Source organism: Erpetoichthys calabaricus, chromosome 8 (assembly GCF_900747795.2).
Source record: "Erpetoichthys calabaricus chromosome 8, fErpCal1.3, whole genome shotgun sequence".
Classification (NCBI taxonomy): domain Eukaryota; kingdom Metazoa; phylum Chordata; class Cladistia; order Polypteriformes; family Polypteridae; genus Erpetoichthys; species Erpetoichthys calabaricus.
In genome coordinates this window covers 116529670-116554899 of record NC_041401.2, presented here as the reverse complement: position 1 = coordinate 116554899, position 25230 = coordinate 116529670, and the positions used below count along the sequence as shown (strand labels likewise).

Genomic DNA, 25230 nt, shown 5'->3' with positions numbered 1-25230 from the left:
CACTAGTGCTCAGTACCAGCACTTCTGTGTTTGAGCTTCAAAGTATTGGCAGTAAATGTACGCAGTGTAGTTGAAAATATAATGCTGAGTATATACCTTTGTGGCACACAGCAGCTTTCACCGCCCAATCTGTGCTGCATACCAAGGAGCATAACACGTACATCCATTATTAAGGCGCAATGTACAATGAATCTATGCAGAGCAGCAAAGTATTTTCATAGTATTCACATTATGGTCAGCCAACGTATCCCTCAAATTAAAATACTGAGTTTTTTTCCCTTTCTTAAAATTCATGCAGGTTGCAAATCAGTCTAGAGGTCCGCCGTAAATTATTCATGCATTCATCCATGAAGCTGATTGATCACCAATGTAGCGTGAGGTGAAGTACACTTACAATATGCATCCATGAAAGTTCTAAGCATACATAATCAAGTAGTGAACCCAGTGAAAAGAGCTGCTACAGATCTGTGATGTCATGCTTGCCTCACAAAGCATCACAGGGCACTCAGAAAATAAAGTTCACCTAAGCTGGTTGCATGGAGCATTTTCTGTAAATTTTTAGGCAAACAAGGTCGCTGGCAAATGTAGCATATTCACTGTGAAAAATGCTTTGACATGTTCTGCCAATCAACACTACTAATTAGTAAAAAGTAAAACTATCAGCCCACACACAATTACCTATGACATCTAAACCATTATTTTTTCTCTGGAATTTGGCTAAGAATACTTAAACAAGCATTTATGAATTTAGCTGGGCATCATGTTTAAAATGTTTAATTTTTTTTACATTTTATTTATTTTTTCACAGACATACAAGTATTTGACAACATTTTAAAAGAGTGAATAATCAACAGCAAGGTATTGTTTCCCAGACAAACTAAATGCAATTTGCGTTTGTTATGTATTTTTTTTATAGCTACAACTCTTAATATTCCAAACTGAATTAATACCCTGGTATGTGGCAATTCAAAAATCATATAATTACTGGTAGATTAAGTTTCTGTAATTGTTTTAATTGTATGCTACAAAACATATGGTGTGATCACAAACAGAAAAATTAACACTCTCTAAATAATAATGATAACAATAGTGTAACATACTTTATTCATACTTTATTGAGCATGGGAAAGGTGCTATATAAATAAAATGTATTATTATTATTATTCTGTAATATGTACATATGTACATTGTTTAATGTTTCTAATATTACATTTGTTGTATGTCCTTAGAGAATGACACCATCACTGGAAACTAAATTAATAAAATTTGCTGCAATTTTGTTAAAATTAAATTAAAACAGCTTAGAAAAATCCATCAATTATGCTAATACAGTGTATCATATACCAAAAAAAAAAATTACTGCTCTTATCCAGGGCAGGGTCACGGGGCAGTTGGAGCCTGTTCCCACAATCACTGGACTGGCCACCAGTGCATCACAAGGAAAACACACAGGGCCAATCTAGCAATGTCAATTCACCTAGTCTGCATGTCTTTGGGAGGAAACTGAAGCACCTAGAGAAACATGCAAAATCCGCACAGGGAGCAAATGGGGTGTGAACTCCAGTCTGCCTGGGCTAAAACATACAAAATGCAAATCATTACACTAGAATACAAATTATACATGTAATACGTGATAGAAAGTGCTGTATCACAGGAGCAAAATGTTTTACTGGTTGGAAATAACACAGTTTTTTCTGGTAGAGATAATATACCAACTTGACAATAACAGTAAAAATTCAGTAAATTTTCAAGGTCAAAACATATTAATTTTTTGGACTTCAAACCCTGACTTTGCAGTTTCAAATCCCACTACTGACACCATGTGACCATGACCATGTTACTTCACATATCCTGAAGTCAACACAGACTGAAAAACAAATTCAACTGTCACAAAACGCAGCTAATATTTGGGACAATGGTATCAATGTGATGGATCTGGGGTAGGTGAGGGTACTGGGAAAAAAATCATCACATCAGGAAGCTTGATTGGTTAACTCAGAGCTGTCCACAGTCCTTGATTTTTACTAACTTATGGGGTTTGCCACTTTTGGGGGCCAAATGATTCTACCTTGGTAATGACTTCCATTCCCTCCACCACAGAACCAAATACAACATACTTTGTATCCAACCACTCAGTCTTAGCAGTGCAGATGAAAAACTGGGAACCATTGGTGTTAGGCCCTGCATTAGCCATTGATAATATACCAGGTCTTGTGTGCTTTAGGGTGAAGTTCTCAGCAGCAAACTTGTTGCCATAAAGAGACTTTCCCCCATTTCCATTGTGGTTTGTGAAGTCACCACACTGGAACATGAAATTTGGAAAGACCCTGTGGAATGTGGAACCTTTGTACCCAAAGCCTTTTTCACCAGTGTACAAAGCTTGGAAGTTCTCTGCAGTCTTTGGAACAACATCAGCTCGGTGCTCCATGATAACAATAATGTCATAATTTATAATAATGTAAATTTCCCCTTGGGATTAATAAGGTATCTATCTATCTATCTATCTATCTATCTATCTATCTATCTATCTATCTATCTATCTATCTATCTATCTATCTATCTATCTATCTATCTATCTATCTATCTATCTATCTATCTATCTATCTATCTATCTATCCCTTCCCAATGGTTATCCGTCTGCTTCTAGATCGAAAAAAAACTTGTGGTCTTACCATGATTAAGCTACCTGAATGACCCTGGATCTAATTGGGGGGGAGAAATCAAAGCTTAGAGCCATAAAAAATATTGCTCCAAACCCCTATGTGGTTGGTTCCAGAAAAAAAAACAAAAAACAGAGCACACACCAAGATCTCGAGATGCTGGTCTGCTTATGATTCCAAAGATTAATAAAGTAATAGAGATTAATAAAGGAACAGTGGGAAGTCGAGCTTTTAGTTACAGGGCCCCTAAACTGTGGAATGGTCTGCCTACTACTACGAGAGATGCCCCTTCAGTTTCAGCTTTCATATGCTGGCTGAAGGCTCACTACTTCAATTTAGCATATCCAGACTAGAGTTGCTGGTTTACTGTGCATACTACATCTCTGTTGTTAGTCATTAGCACTAAAACATACTAATGATAGATATAATTTGTTACTAGTCCTCACCTATTCTGTTTCTCTTCTTGGTACTCAAATGTGGTACATGGTGCCACTGCCCACCTGCCAAGGTGTCTACCTTCCTAAGGTAAAGTCATCTCTGACAGAGGAGCACTGGAATCATCAGGTAGAAAGGTCCTTTCATCATATTGGCTGGCCCACCACTGACTCAGCTGTGGAATGTCCAGTAGAGGGAGGCAGCTTGATGGCCAAGGTCTCCAGGATTCTGAAGAAATGTGATGTCATCTACTCTTGCATTTTGCTCTGTACTTGTAATATTACTATTGTACTATCATATTGTATTGAGGATTACTTGTGTTCAGTTCTGTATATTATATTGACCCTTTTTTTTTTTTTTTTTTTAACTCCCACTGCATGCCTAACCTACATGGAAAGGGGTCTCTCTTCGAATTGCCTTTCCTTAGATTTCTGCCATTTTTTTCCCTACAAGGTTTTCTTTTGGGAGTTTTTTGGTGTCTTCTTGGAGAGTTAAGGATGGGGGGCTTTCAAAAGACAGGGCCTGACAAAGCCTATTGCTGTATTCCTTGTGTGATTTTGGACTATACAAAAAGAAATTGCGTTTTATAAAAATAAATTATATCTGTGCAAAAAAGTTGCGAGTTTCCTTGGATAAATATGTCAGCCAAATAATAATATAAAAAGCTGAAAGAATTTGAGTTTAGCATAAACTGACCTGATTTGTCATTAAGAAATGTAAGGATTTACTTCATAATGTAGAAGTACATAAAATGCAGGAATAACAGTGTCAAATATTAAAATGTGCGCTTATAATTAAATATTTAAAGTCACAACATCCTTGATTGCAATTGTCATTTTTAACCCTAGAGTTCCATAGTGGGCTAGATCCCTAGCAAAGGGCAAAAAATCAAAAATAACATCTAATTGTTTTCACTGAATTTGAAATAGTGTAAAACGATACCACATACTTATGTTTGAAATTTGGACAACCAGTAAAGAATTAAACATCAAAAATGTTATCAAATTTGTGATTGACATCCTTACAATAGTATATAATAATAATAATAATAATAATTCATTACATTTACATAGCGCTTTTCTCAGTGCTCAAAGCGCTATCAATACTCCAAATGCCTTTCTTCCATTAGGGTTGACATCTATTGATTTACTCTTTATCATAAGTTTGTGATTTCCTGTACAAGATATGGTACAAAAATGGCCTAATTTTTTTCTCTTGTTTAGATGGCCAAAAATAGGAGGGAACCCCAAAAAGTTCAATGTCTTCCATAACTAGACACTAAGATGAGTTGAACAGCAAATTATATATATGAGTTTTCTTGGTTTTCTTGTACCAGTGAGTCAGGAGGTACCAGGCCAAAAAAAAAAAAAACATTAAGTAATTCTTACAAATACAATTACATTGAACTTAAGATGTGGAAAATTAGAAGATGAGAAGCAGCTGTTTAAACAGAGTGACACAAAAGGGTTCGGAACAATAATACTGAATTAAATATATGAATCAGCTATTTTTAAGATAAGTAAATGTGCTGGAATATTTTCACATGCTTGGAAAGACTATGAATGCAGTATTAACATATGCAGTGCATTGCATGTTTATAGAACAAACGTCAATAAATTCCAAATAAATTCTAAATTCCATATTAAATATTTTACACATCCAAGTTGTGAGTGTAGTCTTTTTTAAATCTAAACCTTTTCCTTCTGTTTAAAGGCGCACTGTGTTTGCTGGATCTAAACAGAATCTTACAGCATTTTAACTTAACCAGTTCAGACCATAAACACTGTAGCAGCCAATCTGATGCAGTATCCACTGCCTTGTGCAATGTCATCCATGAAAGGCTTTGCTGCAGTAAAAGCAGGTTGTTGCAAGCAGTTCAATGAAAATGACAGATCATTTGATCAACTTTTTAGTGACAATTACTGACAACTTTTTAAATGAAAGAGGCTGAGAATGATGTGTACTGCAATCACAAGACAGAAAAAAAGGATATTCATCTGTACCTTAGCTCTGGGTCTTTGCAGGTGATTGTTATAGTATGTTGAACGTTAAAAGGGTTTTTCAGGGCAAACTCAAAAAACTGTGCATTGCCCAGTGAGGCATAGATGGTATGCTGTGTAGTAATGGCATGACTCAGCATGCTGGTTATATTTTCTGTCTTGCTACGTTCTCTATAGGCTTCAATTAGCTGCAAGTCCTTCAAGTGCTGAATGCGTTCTTCTCGGCGTGTCTGAAGAGCATAAAAAGAAGAAGGATATATCAAAGCAATCAAATAAAATTAGCATTAAGGATTCTTTACTTCCAACTCTTGACAAAATAATCAAAAACATCTGCTTTTAGAAAGAATAGTGCTGATTAATGAGGTCAGAGCTTGATCTTTTTTTAATGTTTTACATAGCAACTTCAATTATATTTTACCACTTATTTACATATAACATAATGAAAAGTTAATGGATGATTTATAAAATTACAGTACAACTTGCCATGATGAATGATTTCACTTCACTTTGGTTTTTATCTGACTCTAACTGCCGCACAGCCACCATCCGTTCTAGTTTTCTCTGATGGATCTTGTCTGATTCTTGGCTTATGTGCTGAAGAGCGATATTTGCCTCTTTCATCCGACTGGAGAGCATGGATGCTAGTTCTGCATCAGTGTCAGCAAGCCGCCGTGCTCGACAGGTGTTCTTTGCTGAATTTAGGGATTCAAAATAAAAGAAGCATGTGAGTAGATAGATAGATAGATAGATACTTTATTAATCCCAAGGGGAAATTCACAAACTCCAGCAGCATACTGATACAAAAAAAAAATCTTAAATTAAAGAGTAATAAAAATGCAGGTAAAAACAGACAATAACTTTGAATAATGTTAACGTTTACCCCCCTGGGTGAACGATCTCCTCAGTCTGTCAGTGGAGCAGGACAGTGACAGCAGTCTGTTGCTGATGCTGCTCCTCTGTCTGGAGATGACACTGTTTAGTGGATGCAGTGGATTCTCCATAATTGATAGGAGCCTGCTGAGCGCCTGTCACTCTGCCACGGATGTCAAACTGTCCAGCTCCATGCCTACAATAAAGCCTGCCTTCCTCACCAGTTTGTCCAGGCATGAGGCGTCCTTCTTCTTTATGCTGCCTCCCCAGCACACCACTGCGTAGAAGAGGGCACTTGCCACAACCGTCTGATAGAACATCTGCAGCATCTTATTGCAGATGTCGAAGGACGCCAGTCTTCTAAAGAAGTATAGCCGGCTCTGTCCTCTCTTGCACAGAGAATCAGTATTGGCAGTCCAGTCCAATTTATCATCCAGCTGCACTCTCAGGTATTTATAGGTCTGTACCCTCTGCACACAGTCACCTCTGATGATCACAGGGTCCAGGAGGGGCCTGGGCCTCCTAAAATCCACCACCAGCTCTTTGGTTTTGCTGGTGTTCAGTTGTAGGTGGTTTGAGTTGCACCATTTAACAAAGTCCTTGATTAGGTTCCTATACTCCTCCTCCTGCCCATTCCTGATGCAGCCCACGATAGCAGTGTCATCAGCGAACTTTTGCACGTGGCAGGACTCCGAGTTGTGTTGGAAGTCCGATGTATATAGGCTGAACAGGACTGGAGAAAGTACAGTCCCCTGCAGCGCTCCTGTGAGGCTGACCACAATGTCAGACCTGCAGTTCCCGAGACGCACATTCTGAGGTCTGTTTGTAAGATAGTCTAGAATAATAATAATAGTAAGAATGTCTAGAAGGACAAAAATAAACAAAAAACTTGAAGTAGTTTCACCTAACAGCACACAGTCCCAAGACTATGGAAGTTGTATTGCCTTTTGTATGGTGTTTGCATATTCTTAGAGAATTTGTCACTTTCCTCTTGAAATACCAAAATCCTCGTCCACCATGTTGACCCATTTCTCTAAATTTGAGGCTATGCTGGAGTAAGAGGATTAGAAAATGGAAAGACCATTGAACTGCTTGATTTCAATTCAAAATGTCATGCCTGATTTTTCACATTAACACTTTACAAAGGTAGATAATTTAAAAGGAAGGAAAAGCAAATAAAACATTTTCAATGGTTAAATTTAAAAATGTTGACTCAAAACTGCATGAAGTGATTCACTTTTTGTAGATTTATATGTTTGAACCTTGACTGAATTTCCTGAAGTTAGCTTAAGGCGTAACAAATCTTACCAATAAACGTAACCATAAGTCAAGGGACAAAATAACAACACACAATATAATCCCATCTAACAAGGTACTAAAATGTTTTTAACTAGAATAAAATAATAAAATAATGGGAATAAAATACAATTTCACTGGGAAACAGCAAAAATCAAGCTGATAATAAATTACTGGATGAGGATACTAAATAATGCTAATAACATTTAGAGATGAAAAAAAAAATTGAGATACCAAATTGATAAAAACAGATACTTGAGAAACTTCTTTTTATGGGATATAAACTAAAATGGGACACTAAATCATTACCACATACTATAAATCAAATAAATGAGATGCCACATCATTCCCATGAGATGCATCTTGGGGCTGAGACAGTAAATTATACTCACAAAAGATAAACCATTTAAATGAGATTCTGAAACTCAGAAATGTGATTCTTTATCATTGACACAAGATGCAAGCCATGCAAATGAGTTACTGAATTGCAGAAATGCAACACCAAATATCTTATATGGGAGCACAAAGAAAATGAAATACTAAACTGTTTCCAGTATATTAAAATATTAAAAATGAGATTGCATAAAGTATTTTGAAAGTAAATGAGATACTGACAGATGTAGAAATAAAATTAACTGTAAAATGTCAGAAAACTATAATAAATAGGAAATACCCTCAGTTGGCATTACTTCTTTATACTTAGTAGGACCATTGCATAGGTGATGCACATATAAATAAGTGAGATGAAGCTCACCACAGGGCTGAATGCTGCTGCAGGTGCTTATAAATAACATTTTAGCTCTCTGGCACTCCTTTAGTTTGCAGCAAAGACTAAACTGTCCTGCATACTTGGTCTATGCCAAAGTCACTTAAGATTCAGGTTTCTGTATACTCCATGGGACATCACATGCCACTATGAGCAACCAGTGACGTTCTGCAGAGCACTGTGGACTCCAAAAATGATTCCAGAGCTTGCACCTGAGATAACCTGAGATGTGGCTTATTAGTTCTTTGCAAGCAATCTACTGAACTTGCAGTCAAGGAATGAATTAGATAAAAGCTCACTGGTAAGTGGAGGTGTGCCAACATCTTAACAAGAAAGGGATGAGAGCAAGAGTGAGAGAAAGAGAGTTAAATTATTTGTGAATTGTGAACATGTTCAAGTTATCTCACCTTAAATAACTGACCTGCTTAGACCTGTGTAGAGGGAAACCAGGACTTATAATTTTAATTTTCCTATCGTCTTTTAGTAGTTTTGAATTCTCCCTGTAATAATCCCTGTGCTTTTGAAAGTACAATTAACACTTTCATAACTTTGACTGACATTATAGGATATGAATCAATCAAATGGCAAGGAATTTTCGTGTTATTTGGCAGCTCTTGCTTTTTGTGTTTTATCTGTTATGATTTGTATCCAATTTATCATCCTAATGCTGCACGTCTATTTTATGACTTCTTTATAATATTCATGATTTATAGTACACATTACTACAACAATATATCATTGCTTCAATTTCTTAATTATGTATTTATATATTTCTGACAGACACACACTTATGTACAGTATATCAGTAGTGGGAAGTGGTGAACAGAATGAAAACTGCTGTCCAAATACTGGGTATATAAATTGAGTGTATTTTTTTATTTTATTTTAAAAATTACTACTGTTAAACAACTGAAAACTAATACAATTAAAAAGATATTTAAGTGTATTCAGCAGACTACAGTGCAAAAGGCAAGCCACACTATGATGGTTAACGTTTTCCAGAATAGGGCTATTGATAGATAGATAATACTTTGCAAAAAATTCAATTTTTCTTTGCTGTTATTTTGGAATTCCTTTTAAAGCTTTAGGAGACAAACTGTCCACGACTGCTGTTGGAACAAGGGGTTGACTTAATTTAGATATTAAAGAGATAATACAACATTTGAAAGAAAGGTAAAAATATGTAATGAAACATTTTGGAAAACATCAATAAATTAGTTGACTGGGGTAGGACACACACAGACATTTATTAATTTAGCTTTTAATATGCCTGAACTAAGAAAACAAGGACATTTTTAGGTGATCCTGCTTATTGTATAGATTTGATGCTCTTCAACATCCCATGTTTGCTGCTAGAGCCATCTAGTTTTTTCATGTTTCCCCCTCTATAAACCTAACAAATTTAGAAAGCCAAAGGGACGATTGTACTTCATACATATTTTTTCAGATGGAAAACACATTAAAACCAGTGTTCATATTAAATTATTCTAAATTGCAGTGTTTCTTAACTAATTGTACACGTATGGTGCACAAGCTGTAAGAAAAGTTAGAAAGCATAGGTAAAAAGCAGAAATTACTGACAAGTTTATCAACTTTCATCACACTAAACATTAACTACCATTGAACTCACAAGAGGCTGAATAGATGTACTGTAGAATTCCAATCACTAAAACGTTAAGACGTTGCAAAACTCACTGGAAAGAGTATAAGTGCAATCACGGTCATCTGCCTGTACCCTACAAGAGATGCAGAGGCCCAGTGTCTACAAGATTTAGTAAATCTGATATGAATTCAAATAAAGGAAATGAAAGCCTATTTTTTAACATGATCTTGTCTTGTTCTTCCATTACCGTTGCTTAAAAATGCACAAATGACACTTGTAAATACCAAGTTTTCTAAACAAAGAAGTGGAAACTGCAGTTTAAGCAGCATTTGAAGTGGCCAGAAATGGTCAGGAGAACTATATTAATATTTCTAAAATTTTGATTTAAATATTCAGTCACTTCTTATATCATCCCTTTACTTTCGATCACCAAATGGTACACCAAGTGCTTTCAGTTTTAAGATTAGCAGTTCCATTTTTCCTTTGTGTGTCAAATGCGTGGACAATACATAAAACATCAACTTTTAAACAACACAACTGAGGAGTTCAGCTTGGCCAGTTTAACATATTGGGGGGGTTGATTTTCCTCTCTATAGAACTTTTTGGTATGTATGTAACAGAATACTGTAAACTCTTGCATGGGTGAAAAAGAAGATGTAAGAAACTGTGCAAGCTACAGTATTTCCTCAATCAACAGAGATCCCTTACTACTCCCTCTATGCATTAGTGGTATAGTATGGACTTGGAAAATTATGAAAGTCACAACAGAGACAACACTACGTTTGGGTGATAGTTTGGAGTGCTAGACAAAGGAGCTAGTAGCTCATAACAGTAATCTGGGATTTTAGAATATGTGGATCACTGAATGTACACAGCCTGTCTACCAGCCAAATGCACGGAGTGAGTGTACTGTCTCCTGTAGTGGCACAGACAGCTCTAGTCAGCAAATGATGACTATCCACAATGAAACAAAAGCACACAAAAATGCCTGAAACTTTCATTTGGAAAAAAAAAAAAACATACAAGTGTGTGTTTTATATTAATCTAATTATTTTCTGTACTTTTGACATAACCTACATAATTGGCCTGTGGTTTTTTTTTTTTTTGGTGGTTTCAATTTCATAACATGGTGGGTGTATGTGGGGGGTTGGAGACATGAGCATAAATGGCAGCATGCAATGCCTTCTCTTTTTCGACTTCAAACAGTTATCTCCATAGTAAACCAACACAAACATGAAAGTAACATGCCAAATCTACAAAAAAAAAACAAAAGCAATGCAAACTTTTGTTTATCTAAATTGACTCAGAATTCAGGTACTATCTTTGGCACTTTTTTAACCTTAGTCATCACCTCTGAAATATGTTTTCTCAGTTGAATGCTATAAATAGACAATATAAAGGTTGGTTAGTAACATTATAAAAAAAAAACAACAACAAAAAAACTCCAAAAAACTAGCTTATTCCCTTGCATCATGCAGATTTGACTTTTGGAGTACTATAATGCTAGACTTGTAAATTGTTTAATTTCTACCATTTGACTAACTTAAAATTGTGAAACAAGAATTGTGGTTAGAATGAAAAAATGTGACCAGATAGCTCTTGGGTTCCAGTTAAGTTCAGACCCAATAGTCAAATCTCCCTTCTGATAAATGATTGTAGTTTCTTTAACCTAACAAAACTAACTAATGCCCATACTTTGGAGAACGCACTGCTGTTATGAAACAAACAAGTGTACCGTGAGAAAAAAAACAGAACATACATTTACTAACATTCTAGCTTAAAATATTTCAACAGACCAGGAAACACTGGACTTCACACAATGCCAATTAAAACAACCATAGAAATGTATGTGGTTTGACTAGTATGAGGCACAGGATTTAGAGCAAGAAAAATTCTAACCGTTTAAGTGACTGAGCCCAAGAGATGACAGACTTCCCCCTGGAAAGCTGATGGTCCTATCATAAGCAGAGATGACCCTTGAGGTGGATGGCGGAAGGGTATCACTACGACTTCCCTGGTGATCAGCAAGATGTCCTGCAAAAGAATTAAAAACAAAAAATCACATAAGTGATATATTTAACCAGGAAACAATGTTAAACATAGTAATACCCATTTTGAGTTGCTGGTAATAACTTTACAAATGTAAAAATGAATTTCCTACTCCAACAGTGCTTTTGGGTTTGGTGGTTAGTGTTCTAATGATAAACTAGAGCCAGGAAACAGTTACTGTGCTTATTTGTATAGATGCTGGGGGGTTTGGGGGGAATCACAAATTATTTCTGTAGCTTTTTCAATTTTTTGGCAACCTATACAGGGCCAATTCTAACTTAATCACCCAACATGGAAAGAAAGGCTCAGAAAACTGATATATGCATGAATTTTGTGAACTGCCAAAGCAGCATTAGAAAACATCAGGCTGTGTACCTTCTGACTTTATAGCTGTGATGGTAGAAAGAGACAGACTGCAGCAATAAGCCTTTATAGTTTTCCTAAGTCGTCAATCTGGTTTCACAAATGCTCTGTCAGTAAGGCAGCATGTATGCTGGATGGCAAGAAATGGTAATGATACACCAGCAAACTTTTGCATGTTAGTGTTACTCAGAAGTGTTAAACTATGATAACAGAGTATGTACATTAAAAACACATTAAAAAGAAGAACACTTTTGTTTATAAAAGTGGATGAAAAGTGTGCTTTGTGTTTGATTTATTTAACAATTCAATGCATGAACCTCCTGAAACATGTAGTACTTGGTATGAAAAGATCACAGATAAACTTTTGCATGTGAATAAAATCTGTTCTAAAATATAACTGTTTTATGATCAAGTATAGTAACAGAATTTCAAACACTTTAGAATCAAGCAAACATTCTTTACCAAAAAAGTACATTTTTGATTACATATAGATCTATTTATATTCTTTGAGTAGATTTAATTAATTTTACTGCTCTATTTTTTATGATTTTCCCTGAAAACCTGTTTATTTTGCCATTATGCAGTTTGAACTTTAATTCAATATTCACTCTATGACTGTGGGATCACGACACTACTTTAAAATAAACTGCTCCTTTACATATAAAGACATACTATTTTTAAATACTTATAAACTGGCCACTTCTAACATTATTAAATTCATTCCATGTAATAAATCAAAACAGAGATGTGTCTCTAGATAAGATGGCCAAGGTGAAAACAAGAAGTATACAGAGGGTGATTAGATAGATAGATAGATAGATAGATAGATAGATAGATAGATAGATAGATAGATAGATAGATAGCTTTATTAATCCCAAGGACAACTTCACATACTCCAGCAGCAGCATACTGATAAAAAACAATATCCCAGGTATTATAGGTCTGCACCCTCTGCATGCAGTCACCTCTGATGATCACGGGGTAAATGAGGGGCCTGGTCCTCCTAAAATCTACCACCGCTCTTTGGTTTTGCTGGTGTTCAGTTGTAGGTGGTTTGAGTTGCACCATTTAACAAAGTCCTTGATTAGGTTCCTATACTCCTCCTCCTGCCCATTCCTGATGCAGCCCACGATAGCAGTGTCGTCAGCGAACTTTTGCACGTGGCAGGACTCTGAGTTGTATTGGAAGTCCGATGTATATAGGCTGAACAGGACCGGAGAAAGTACAGTCCCCTGCAGCGCTTCTGTGTTGCTGACCACAATGTCAGACCCGCAGTTCCCGAGACGCACATACTGAGGACTGTTTGTAAGATAGTCCACGATCCATGCCACCAGGTATGAATCTACTCCCATCTCTGTCAGCTTGTCCCTATGGAGCAGAGTTTGGATGGTGTTGAAGGTGCTAGAGAAGTCCAGAAACATAATTCTTACAGCACCACTGTCTCTGTCCAAGTGGGAGAGGGATCGGTGTAGCATATAGATGATGGCATCCTCCGCTCCCACCTTCTCCTGGTATGTGAACTGCAGAGGGTTGAGGGCATGGCAGACCTGTGGCCTCAGGTGGTGAAGCAGCAGCTGCTCCTTAACATGAGTTTATAAAGTACGTACATTTATAGGCTTTGCCCAAGTTTAGCAACCTCAATGAAACTCAAAGTATTAGAGGTGATGAATACCTGTAGTGTTATACTGATGATGAACTTTGTCATATATGGCGCTTTTCATGCTGGATGTCTGATGCTTCTTAACTAAGCTAGGATATTGATGAGGAGCTGAGAAGTCCACTGTTGACACACTGAGAAATTAATTAATCACTGAATTCAACACTTCTCTGTATAACTGTGCAAAATAATAACCAACTCCTTTCAACTTTCTTCCAATTAAAGCAGAATTTTCTGGTATCATTCTAGTCAAGCACAGTGAGACAATGTACTTGACCTGCAGAAAGTTCAATGTTATTGCAGACTGGCAGTTCTAACAACCCCTAAAGGCACAAAGCAATCAGAACAATGTGAAAGAGAAAGAAATGAAAATCATTCATCTTTCCTAACAAACAACAGGATGCACTGATTAGTAAGCAGTGCTGGTTGTAAAAAGAACGGAACAGAAGTTAGAATCAAGAGCTCTGCCTAAATCAAGGGTGGGAAATTGCTTTATATAATAAAATAAAGATTGGGATTTAAATTTCCTCCTGGGTGTGAGACTGCAACAAAAAATCCTACAAAACATTTTACAATGCTGCATGGAGTGAATACAATTAGAGATGTGATACACAGGAAAGAATTGTTTGAAAATTAAATCTCTAATATGGTGTCGTTTTTATTTTCCACAACAGTGAAGCTGTCCAGGCTGTACAAATTGTCACTAATATGTGCTTTCTCGTTTATGTTTGTTGATATTAAAAGGTTGACTAATAAGAAATGCATTTATGGCAATTCTTCTACCAGACTTTGGTTTGTATCAATTTTATACATAGGGGTGAAATTGATTCATGTAACTTAAAATAGTTTTTGATTCCTAAGCTTTTGAAAATCTATCAGGTGTTATCTTCACAGGAAAATAATTGGACATTGTCACACACGTGCGAGCAGGAGGCAGCTAAAGGGCTTGAGTAATTGTAATTCTACACCAGACCAGGGGGTGGCAGAGTGCGCTGTCTCTCTCGATTCCTTGCAGACCATTCTTGGGAAATCCCGCCGGGTCCCAGCACCTCTGATTACGTCAGTTCCATTTCCGGCACTGCTGATGATGCCACTTTCCAGTCCTGGTGCCTCTGATGACGCCACTTTCTGGTTTTGGTGTCTGTGGTGATGTCACTTCCGGGCCAGGTGGCTTTGATGATGTCACTTCCGGTTCTGGCATCAATGGTGTCACTTCCTCCACCGGCCTTTAAAGCCTCCATCTTACCTTCACATACTGAGTTCTGTTTTGGACTCAGTATTGTGAACAACTCTGTTAAACTTCAACCTTTTGCAGCCAGGGCATATTATATGGGTGGCTTCCCCAAACCTTTACAATGTCTGTTGGTTGTTTTTCTAACATACAAGAATCAAAGGCAATATATAGAAAATGAGTGGTTGGGGGTGGATCAATAAGGTGGGGCGAAACACCAAAATAGCACATAAACCTGCAAACACTCTGCTGGCAGTTGTTTATAATGCCAAAAGTAAGAAATCTGCATCAGCGACATGGAACGCAGTGTACAGTATATCATGTAGTGTATGCCCAGCTGAATACGTGTGACAAAGTCTAAAATACTTGCAACACACATATAAGAACATCGCAATATTGTCAGAAGGAAGGACCAAGGATCTCTGATATATGCACTTAACAAGTTCAATGGACACATGTTTAACTGGGACACTGTGCAAGTAAAATTCAGGGCTTATACTGAAAGTGCTAGAGAGCTGACTGAATCTCATGAAATGAAATGAAAACACAATTAACAGACATTGGACATGAACCCAGCATATGCAGGCTTAAAAAGAAGAACATGTAAGTAATGAAAAGAGAGTTTATGACCAACACTCCCCCACCAATCATTTGCTATATATTGCCTTTGATTCTTGTATGTCTAATCATTTTCCTCTGATGAGGAGCCCTGGTAGGTTGTCAAAAGCTTAGGACTAAAAAACTATTTTAAGATATGTGATTCATTATATCCCTTATATATAAAAATGAGAAAATCCATTATATCTAATGAATAAATCAGCGGAAGAAAATTGTTCACTATCTTTGTTCTTTGACTTCCAGGCACTTTTAGTGGGAGTTGGTGACAGGATTTGGCACTCCAGCCACCATAAAAAACACACACTGTTCCAGTGTGGTGCATTAGGCAGAGCTGAATCAAAGTCCCTTTATACTGGGGTTTAATTCACATTACTGATGCGAGAAGCACCACTGCAGTGTTCAAAGTTGTACAATGCAAATTTTTAATTGCCAGTCTTTACTCATAGATTATTGTGTGGCACTGTTTACTATCAATAAAACTAGAAATTACAACACAAAAACCTATACCATTATTTGTGTTAATTTCATAAACTTTTTCAAACTTTTTTTCTTCCTGGTGATTATGATAGACAGCTTTAGGCTGAACGCAAATATAATTTCAGACTGACTGCATCACATAGGAAACTGGAGAAACATAAATTTCATATGTTTAATTGCTTATGATGCTGTCAAACTGTATTACTTGAAATAAGCTAAAAATAGTTTGCTGCTGACTTTTGTTTATACTCAGCATCTAATGCTTCTTGTTTTAGTACACAAAAGTAGCTGGTCAGCATTGATAGATGCTTGATATCCTGATATCGCTTTCCCACGTTTGTGACTGACTGCACCAAGATTAGCAGGGAAGAACTCCAAGCGTGGGTGCAGAAAACGAATCTGTAGCGTCAAGCTGCACTTCATGGTTTTGTATGCTTAAAGCACATTGTTAACCAGCTGGATGTAGCTTGATGCTCTGTAGTTGCCAAGAAAATTCTCAACATTCTTGAATGCCTTCCATGAGATTTCCTTCTGACCAACAAAAATGCCTTCCTTAGCCTTGGCAGCAGTTATTCATGTAAACAACTACCTCAAATATCCAAACCTTTCACCTTCTTGTTCATTGCTTTAACACTAGAATTACCAAAGCCTACAAAAAAACTCGCAATCCCAGCCCACCTGGGTCTTTTGTGTTGTAAATGTGTCAATCAACACAAGCAGCAAGCAGCCTGCTCTCCCATCCCCACAACAAAGCAGAAAGGGCAGAAAGTTCTCTCAGAGCTCAAGTCTGTTTACCTGCAAGTTGCTGGGAGTTGTATAGGGTAAATAATATATCATTATTTAGAATACATGCATTTCATGTGTGTTCTGTGTCTATTACAATCTATGTAAACACATTGTTAAAACAGAAACATTTTTTCATACTTTAGTAATACCTGACAAACAATTGTATACGTGAAATGTATAATGTGTAACACCTGTAGTCCAAATATCAAGTAAACACTTTCACAAATGGTACAAGTATAACATAACAGGTACTCTTTTATTCAAGAATATAACTGCAGAAAAAGAAGTTGTGTTAGGGTGCAACATTGACACACCCCTAATATGACTGCTTTGGTGGTGCAGCAGTAAGAAATGCAGACTGGTAATCAAAAGGTCGCTGGTTTGACCCTGGATGCCTCCGTTTTGAGAAGTGAACTGCTCTTATTGTTACTATTATAGAATAAAAGCAGACATTTGATTTGAGTCTGTAACAGCCAGAGTAAATTTATGGTACTTGATAAGGTTAGCGTTTTTTTTTTTTTTTTTAAATTCAGTTTTATTCTCTCAGTCGCATTCACGCTCGCCCCAATCTGACACTGTTGTTTTCAAATAAAGACATGCTATAACAGGGGTCAACTCAGATGAGGACAAGGGTTCTACATCGGAGAAAGAGAACACAAGCCCTCCCCGCAAGAAATGTCCACTTACATACTGTATAAGAACAACGAAGCTGCACCAGGAGTAAAGGCGAAAGATAGCTTCGTTTGGATGCAGGAACAGGTCAAGCGTCTTCCTGCCAGTCAGTCTGCCCCACACCTGTCCTTCAACGAAACAGCATGGCTTACAGAGCTTGCCAAGGTATCGTGTAAAGTCCTGTCTGTGATTATGTTTAGTGATGAAAACCATGTATATGTTACTTATATAAAAGCCAAATCGAATGTTATTTACCTGTATTTATTTACTTATCTTCCTACAGTGTAAAGTCACAAGTAAACTGCAGAGCTTCCCCTGTAGTACATGTGTACTGAAGAGACTCTAGTGTTAATATGATTTTTCATCATTTCAAGTTTTATATGATGAGGAGGCAAAAATTACCTTTGTTGGCCCTATCAAGAGACAAATGCATATGGAGAAGACAGTTCTTGTCAATATAATAAGACTCTTTAGCATGGTTGCTCCATTCACAAATGAAACAACAGCATTAGAGGATCTCAGCTGCATTCCAAATAACAGCACATGTACATTTAGATCACCACAGATGTTCTAGTTGTAGTACTTCATATGTATACTTATAACATGAGAGGAAATCACAAAAACAGGTAATTGCAATAAAATGGTACATTATAGGAAAATTTAAAGGTGATTTTTTTGATCAGCTGGTCAGGTCGATAAGATACTCCCAAATGTGATGTGTCAGGAAACAAAATGTGTTGTCCCATGTTTTGAAATAAAATATCTGTTGAGATGTTAAACATGTTTTTCAGTTCACGCCCCTCTTTGGTTGCAAGTAGTGAGCTTTTGTCGATAAGTTTACAAAAATAAAACTAGACACAAACTGGAGTTAGTACCTGTTTTGAAAGGAATCTGATTAAAACATAGTGTGGACAGCACTGCCCATTGCTAAGATCAGAATTACAGTGCCATTGTTCTTCACAGCTATATGGCAAAATAATTTGCTCAAACAGATGTAAAAAGCATTTCTTTCATATTTTGTTGCATTAAAATCTATCCATTCATCCATCTATCCATTATCAAACTCTCAAAATCCAGTTCAGGGGTGTACGTGCCAAAACCAATCCTAAAAGTGCTGGGCACAAGGCCAGAAATCAGATCTGGACAAGATGCCAGCACAGTTATATACAGAGCTAGACTCACTTAAATGGAGCCAGTTTAGAATCTCCAGCATTCATGTCTTTGGGGCATGGGAGGAAAACCAGAGTACACGGAGTATAAACTGGACATATATAATAACCATGCTGGCATTCAAACCCAGATCTATGAAAATGTGAGAAACAAATCACTATGCCGCTCTGATATCCCATGGTTAGCTTAGACAACTTATTAACTGTGGAATTAAAATCTCCAAGCTCAAAAACTAAACTGTGGCCTAGAGTAATTTTTTGATATATACAAATGACCTTACACTTAATATGACATTGACTTGCACCCTTCAGAGGCATCACCAGGGCACTACACCTGCACTGCTCATATGTGCTGCTGAAGGGTACTGCTGCTTTAAGCACAAACTCATTACCGCCTATAAAGAATAATCAGGAAGTTTACTATGATGTTTTGAAAGCACTACAACTGACATGCATTGCTCAGCAGATATATATTTTCTCCTTTAAATTTGTATAACTCTTCCACTTCTGAAAACATTATATCTAACAGTACCTGTTGTTTCTTGTGCACAATTAAAGAGCTGAATTAGGAATGCTACTGAACTGTTTAATTACCGGGTATAAGCTCCCAAACATTTCAATAACATAACTCAAACAAGTGAATTATTGAGTTGGCAAGATAATTAGTTCCAGGGGTCATAAAAATTTTGCTTTTAAACAATTTAAAGGACCAGAATAGGGTACTGTACAGTACATCCCACAAATGTTTTCCCTCTCCCTTTGTTGCCATTGAATGAACCATTTTGCAACAGGGACAGTAAAGACACCTAACTCAGGCTTTTTTTGGATTCTTCATAAATAAAATTATATTGCCCACAGGCTGGCATTTTAAGACCCTCAAGCAACAGAGGAGCAGAGCTATCGACTCTCAAGCCACTGAGGAGTTGAATTTAATACCTTAGATGATTGAAAACCTGGCTGTTATACAGGGCTGAAGATTCGACCCATGAGGCCCTTAAAGGCAGTAGCTTAGTATTATAATTCATAGACAACAAATTCTGGAGTATAACGATGCATCTGTCTAACATTTCATTTTGTGTGTGCTTCTGGCAGTAAACATGAACATCTTCCACTGCACAGAACCCTCAGCAGATATTAAGCAGATTAAATTTCAAGATGATTTCAAATGGTTTTATAGTGTTCTGCAATTTACACCTCTGAAAAAAGACATTAACGGAATGAGCTTCTCGGCACTTAAAAATAATATCTGTATTGAAGCGGCACACTGCAATCAAAAGCAATATTGCCTCCATTTTTTACTTAAGCGGTGTAATCAGAGGGTAATAAAAAAAGTGTCTGCATTTTATATATATATATATATATATATATATATATATATATATATATATATATATATATAGGAACAGGAAGGTTTGCACACTTACACTCACTCTTCTGTGATCTGATTCTCCAGAACAGGCTGTGCATTTACCAATTAAGCTGATTAAATTAAATCCAGTAAAACAGCTTTACTAAATACTAAACAAAATTATGATATATATATATATATATATATATATATATATATAATGTGCATGAGAAATAATGTGCATATACATTTATAAAACATACATACATATGTGTACACACACACACTATATATATATTTATACACTGCTCAAAAAATTAAAGGAACACTTTTTAATCAGAGTACAGCATCAAGTCAGTGAAACTTCTGGGCTATTGATCTCGTCAGTTAAGTACCAGAGGGGGTTGTTAATCAGTTTCAGCTGCTTTGGTGTTAATGAAATTAACAACAGATGCACTAGAGGGGCAGCAATGAGACAACCCCCAAAACAGGAATGGTTTAACAGGTGGAGGCCACTGACATTTTTCACTCCTCATCTTTTCTGACTGTTTTTTCACTGGTTTTGCATTTGGCTACGGTCAGTGTCACTACTGGTAGCATGAGGCGATACCTGGACCCTACAGAGGTTGCACAGGTAGTCCAACTTCTCCAGGATGGCACATCAATACGTGCCATTGCCAGAAGGTTTGCTTTGTCTCTCAGCACAGTCTAAAGGGCATGGAGGTGATTCCAGGAGACAGGCAGTTACTCTAGGAGAGCTGGACAGGCCCGTAGAAGGTCTTTACCCCATCAGCAGGATCGGTATCTGCTCCGTTGGGGAAGGAGGAACAGGATGAGCACTGCCAGAGCCGTACAAAATGACCTCAAGTAGGCCACTGGTGTGAATGTCTCTGACCAAACAATCAGAAACAAACTTCATGAGGGTGGCCTGAGGGCCTGACATCCTCTAGTGGGCCCTGTGCTCACTGCCCGGCACCATGGAGTTTGATTGGCATTTACCATAGAATGCCAGAATTGGCAAGTCCACCACTGGCGCCTTGTGCTTTCACAGATGAGAGCAGGTTCACCCTGAGCACATGTGACAGACGTGAAAGGGTCTGGAGAAGCTGTGGAGAATGTTATGCTGCCTGTAACATCGTTCAGCATGACCGGTTTTGGTGGTGGGTCAGTGATGGTCTGGGGAGACATACCCATGGAGGGATGCACAAACCTCTACAGGCTAGACAACGGCACCTTGACTGCCATTAGGTGCAGTGGGTCCTAGGTTCCTCCTGGTGCACGACAATGCCCGGCCTCATATGGCGAGAGTATACAGGCAGTTCCTGGAGGATGAAGGAATTGACACCATTGACTGGCCTCCACGCTTGCCTGAACTAAATCCAATAGAACACTAGACATTATGTTTCGGTCCATCTGACGCTACCAGGTTGCACCTCAGAGTGTCCAGGAGCTCAGTGATTCCATGGTCCAGATCTGGGAGGAGGTCCCCCAGGACACCATCCGTCGTCTCATTAGGAGCATGCCCCAATGTTGTCAGGCATGCCTACAAGCACGTGAGGGCCATACAAACTACTGTGTATGATTTGGAGTTGCTGCAATGAAATTTCGGCAAAATGGACTAGCCTGCCGCATCATTTTTTCACTTTGATTTTCGGGGTGTCTTTGAATTCAGCCCTCTGTATGTTGGTAATTTTCATTTCCATCAAACGATGTGGCATCCTTTCATTTCTAACGCATTACCCAGTCCATATCAGTATACATATCCAGCAGGATTTTTTTCCCATTGAGATCTGATGTGTTTTCAAAGTGTTCCTTTAATTTTTTGAACAGTGTACAGTATATACACACACACGCATACTGTATAATGAGATTTTTGAGACCTCAGCACAAAATTGTGTTGCACTCGGCAAACACCCAACTGTGCTGAAGCAGGCAGGAATCGGTTGTCTGCTGCTGGTTCAACTACAAGGTCACAGGCTCACTGCGTAACATGTGTATCGCCCATTGTTTGATGCAGGGAACACTTAAAATCAACCTGGCCATGTGCTCACTTTCTATCACCTCTCTTGTGCTGGAAGGCTATCTGTTCTTTAGATCTGAGAAGGGAGCAAATGCAGAACAACGCCATTGTCACTGTTGGAGAAATTCTGCAGCTGGGACCGACTGCAGGTGCTTTTGCTGTGACCAGTCTGGACATCTGGCTAGAAAGTGCAGCCTCCCACCTGCTCAGTCCCTGGAGATCGACTTGGCAAAGTTCTGTTGATCTCAGACCAAGTTCTTGGAAAAGGATCATTTTAAACTCTCAGTTGGCTTAGCTGGATGTGAGGTCCCAGTCCTGTTGGACTCTGGTAGTGATCTCTGCATCGCTCAATGTGACTTGCTGTGGCAGATACCTTGTGCAAGAACAGAGTGTGTAAACATTTGCTGTGTTCACGGGGATATATGAAGGAGTATGAGCCTGTACTACTCCCACTGAAATATAAGGTAAGGAACTCTAAAGTTTCGACTGCTGTATCGGACTCTTGACCCTGGCCTTTCTTAGTTGAGAGGAGAAATGGCCTATTCCCACAGGTCTTAGGCACCTGTAAAGCACCTCTTTCTTTAGTAGAAACAGAGGGGCTCACAGTTGACAAGGTCGGCCAGGAAGCTACCTTGTAGACTGAACCTGATTTGGCCAGTGTTCTGGGACAGTTGGAGGGCTCTTTGCAATAGCTGCTTGCACCTTCAGCCTCCTCAGATGGGGCTACTGCTTCGGGCTTGGGGGTCACAGGGGCTTACACACAGATGGAGTTTGCACACTTGCAACGAGCCAACTGCAGCTTAGATTTTGAATTTGAACAAGCACATGTCAAAGATGATTGTTACTAGTAGGAGCAAGGGGACCCTAATTTCAAAACTCCACACATTTTAGTTAAGAATTGCTTCTTGTATTGGGTGATTTCCGACTGCATTGGGGGCAGACTGATTGAACAGTTAGTGGTCCAAGTAGTCACATAGAGACAGTGTTGAACATTTCTCACACACACATCTTGAAAGGTTCATCTCGGTGTGGGATCGCATTTTGAAATGCTTTTATTGGCTGAATATGAGAAGAGATGTTGAGCAGTTTCACAAGTCTTGTCCTGACTGTTAAGTTGTTTCTGCTCATAGACCTGTTAGAGCTCCCCTTTTACCAATGCCTATTTTGGACGACCCTTTTGAGAGAGTTGGGCTAGACATTGTTGGTCTACTTCCTAAGATTAACAGTGGTTACCAGTATATGAGCGTGCTGGTTGATTATACAAGATGATATCTCACAGGCTGCTGCTAAGGCTCTGTCGAAGGTTTTCACTTGGTTCGCTGACCAGGGCACGCCCTTTCTTTCTTGCATAATGAAACATCCATGTGAGAGCCTTGCAATTAAACAACTGAGCACCACTATTTATCATCCTCAGACAAATGGCCTGATGGAACGATTTAACAAGACCTTAAAGCAGATGATTCAGCATGTAGCTCATAACGACCAGATATCCTGGGACACGGTGTTGTTCTTTCTCATGTTGGCTGTTTGTAAATCTCCACAGGCATCCACAGGCTTAAGTTCATTCTAACTATTATTTGACAGGAGACCATGAGGTGTGTTGGGCAATTTTCTGGAAGAATATTTGAGGGTTCACAATGAAACTCATGAGATTTGTTGATCCAGTTGTTTCACTACAGGAATACATTTCTAAGTTGTCCTCTATCATGGTGAAGCACCAGCAGTGTGAACAGGGGGCACAAAAACATAATTATGTTAGGCAAATCTAACTTCGCAAATTCAAAAAGGGTGATCGGGTACTTGTTTTAATCCCGCCCGACTCACATATGTTTTTGGTGAAATGGCTGGGTCCTACGGTAGTGGAAGAGCAAATGGGCCTTATGAATTATAAGGTTATGGTTCCTGACTGGTCAAAGCCCATGCAAACATTACATGTTAATCTTTTGAAGAAGGGGTATAATTATAATGAAATGTTGGCCACTACCACTGCAAATCTCAGATTGAGGGTGATATTGGTGGTGATTCTTTCTTGTGAAAGTCTGTGAACCACACATCACTATATGAATATACTGTATACACTACTCGTCAAAAGTTTTAGAACACCTCAGTTATTCAATTTTAATGGAAATGCATGCAGTTTAATGTCTTAATGTTTCATGAAATCATGGCATAGAACAAATAAACAATGGCAAATAAAAAAATAAGTTAATGAGTTAAGAAATCATTAAGTGTACAAAATTTTACTCAGATTTTTTATAACAATCAGTAACAATAACAATAAACAATAACATCTTTCAATTCAGAATGCCAGTCACTCATTGCAAGTTACTAACTAAAGAACCATAGACCATCACTCTTTATCCTCCATATTTGATAGCTGATGTCACACAATGAGGAATGATCCTTTCACTCAATGGTATACAATCACCCTGCGTGATGAACTGAAGATGATACATTTTGATTCATTGGTCCATAAGACTTTCTTCCAGTATGCAATAGTCCACAACCGGTATTTCAAGGTCCTATTTTGTTCTTTAAGGAATGGTTTTGTTACTGCCACTTGCAATGTCAAACCTGCAGCACAAAGTCTCCTCTTCACAGGAGAACATGACACCTGCTTTTTTGGACCACTGTCAAGCTGTCCTTGAAGTTGTTGTGGTGTGAGGTGCCTATCACATAAGCTGGTAACCTTCAGAAACTTGTTTTCTGATTGGGTTAGAAAGCCTTTATTGTCATTGTAAAAAAAATTACAATGAAATTATGAGCACCACTCCATCCAGCTGGGTACAAAAAAAAGCAAACAACACTACTTTTGAGAAAAGAAAAAGAAAAAAAAACACACACACAAGAACAACATAAAAATAATAAAATATAAAAAAAATGTTACTGCATTAAAGGATATTGCAAATTTAGCCCAGTTTATGGATAGAAGTATATTGTTTGAAAAATAAAAAAAAAATAAAACCAGAAGCAATACAATAAATAACAAATAATGCCATTTCACTAGGGAGTAACTGCATGAGGGCAGCAGCAGTATGTATGAGTCTATTTCCCAGCACTGAACAAAAATTGTTTAACCCGCTTTAATTTGCTTATTTTTGCTCAATGTATTTATGGTCATTAGATAGAATCGGTTTCTGAATCTATCTGCCCATGCTTTCAAAGATCTATGATGCCAACCAGAGGGCAACAGTTCACACAGGTGGTAAC

General features: G+C 37.8%; 2 protein-coding genes across 2 annotated transcripts in view; both read right to left on the bottom strand.

Annotated features, from left to right (window-relative positions):
* The window catches only part of nphp4 (nephronophthisis 4), a 735573-nt gene that overhangs the window by 53093 nt on the left and 657250 nt on the right, over positions 1–25230 (bottom strand). The window contains exons 18-20 of the mRNA XM_051931213.1: positions 11530–11664; positions 5579–5787; positions 5099–5325 (exon numbers count right to left, since the gene is read on the bottom strand). Coding sequence (XP_051787173.1) covers positions 5099–5325; positions 5579–5787; positions 11530–11664 — 571 coding nt within the window. The remainder of the gene's footprint in view (positions 1–5098; positions 5326–5578; positions 5788–11529; positions 11665–25230) is intronic.
* LOC114655977 (peptidyl-prolyl cis-trans isomerase-like) lies at positions 1913–2433 on the bottom strand. Its single transcript, XM_028807326.2, has one exon. It carries the CDS (start codon positions 2426–2428, stop codon positions 2030–2032), a length of 399 nt encoding a protein of 132 aa, XP_028663159.1. The 5' UTR covers positions 2429–2433; the 3' UTR covers positions 1913–2029.

Bases quoted from the DNA above. Each gene is read 5' to 3' on its own strand.
- LOC114655977 (XM_028807326.2), bottom strand. From the start codon at position 2,428: ATGGAGCACCGAGCTGATGTTGTTCCAAAGACTGCAGAGAACTTCCAA.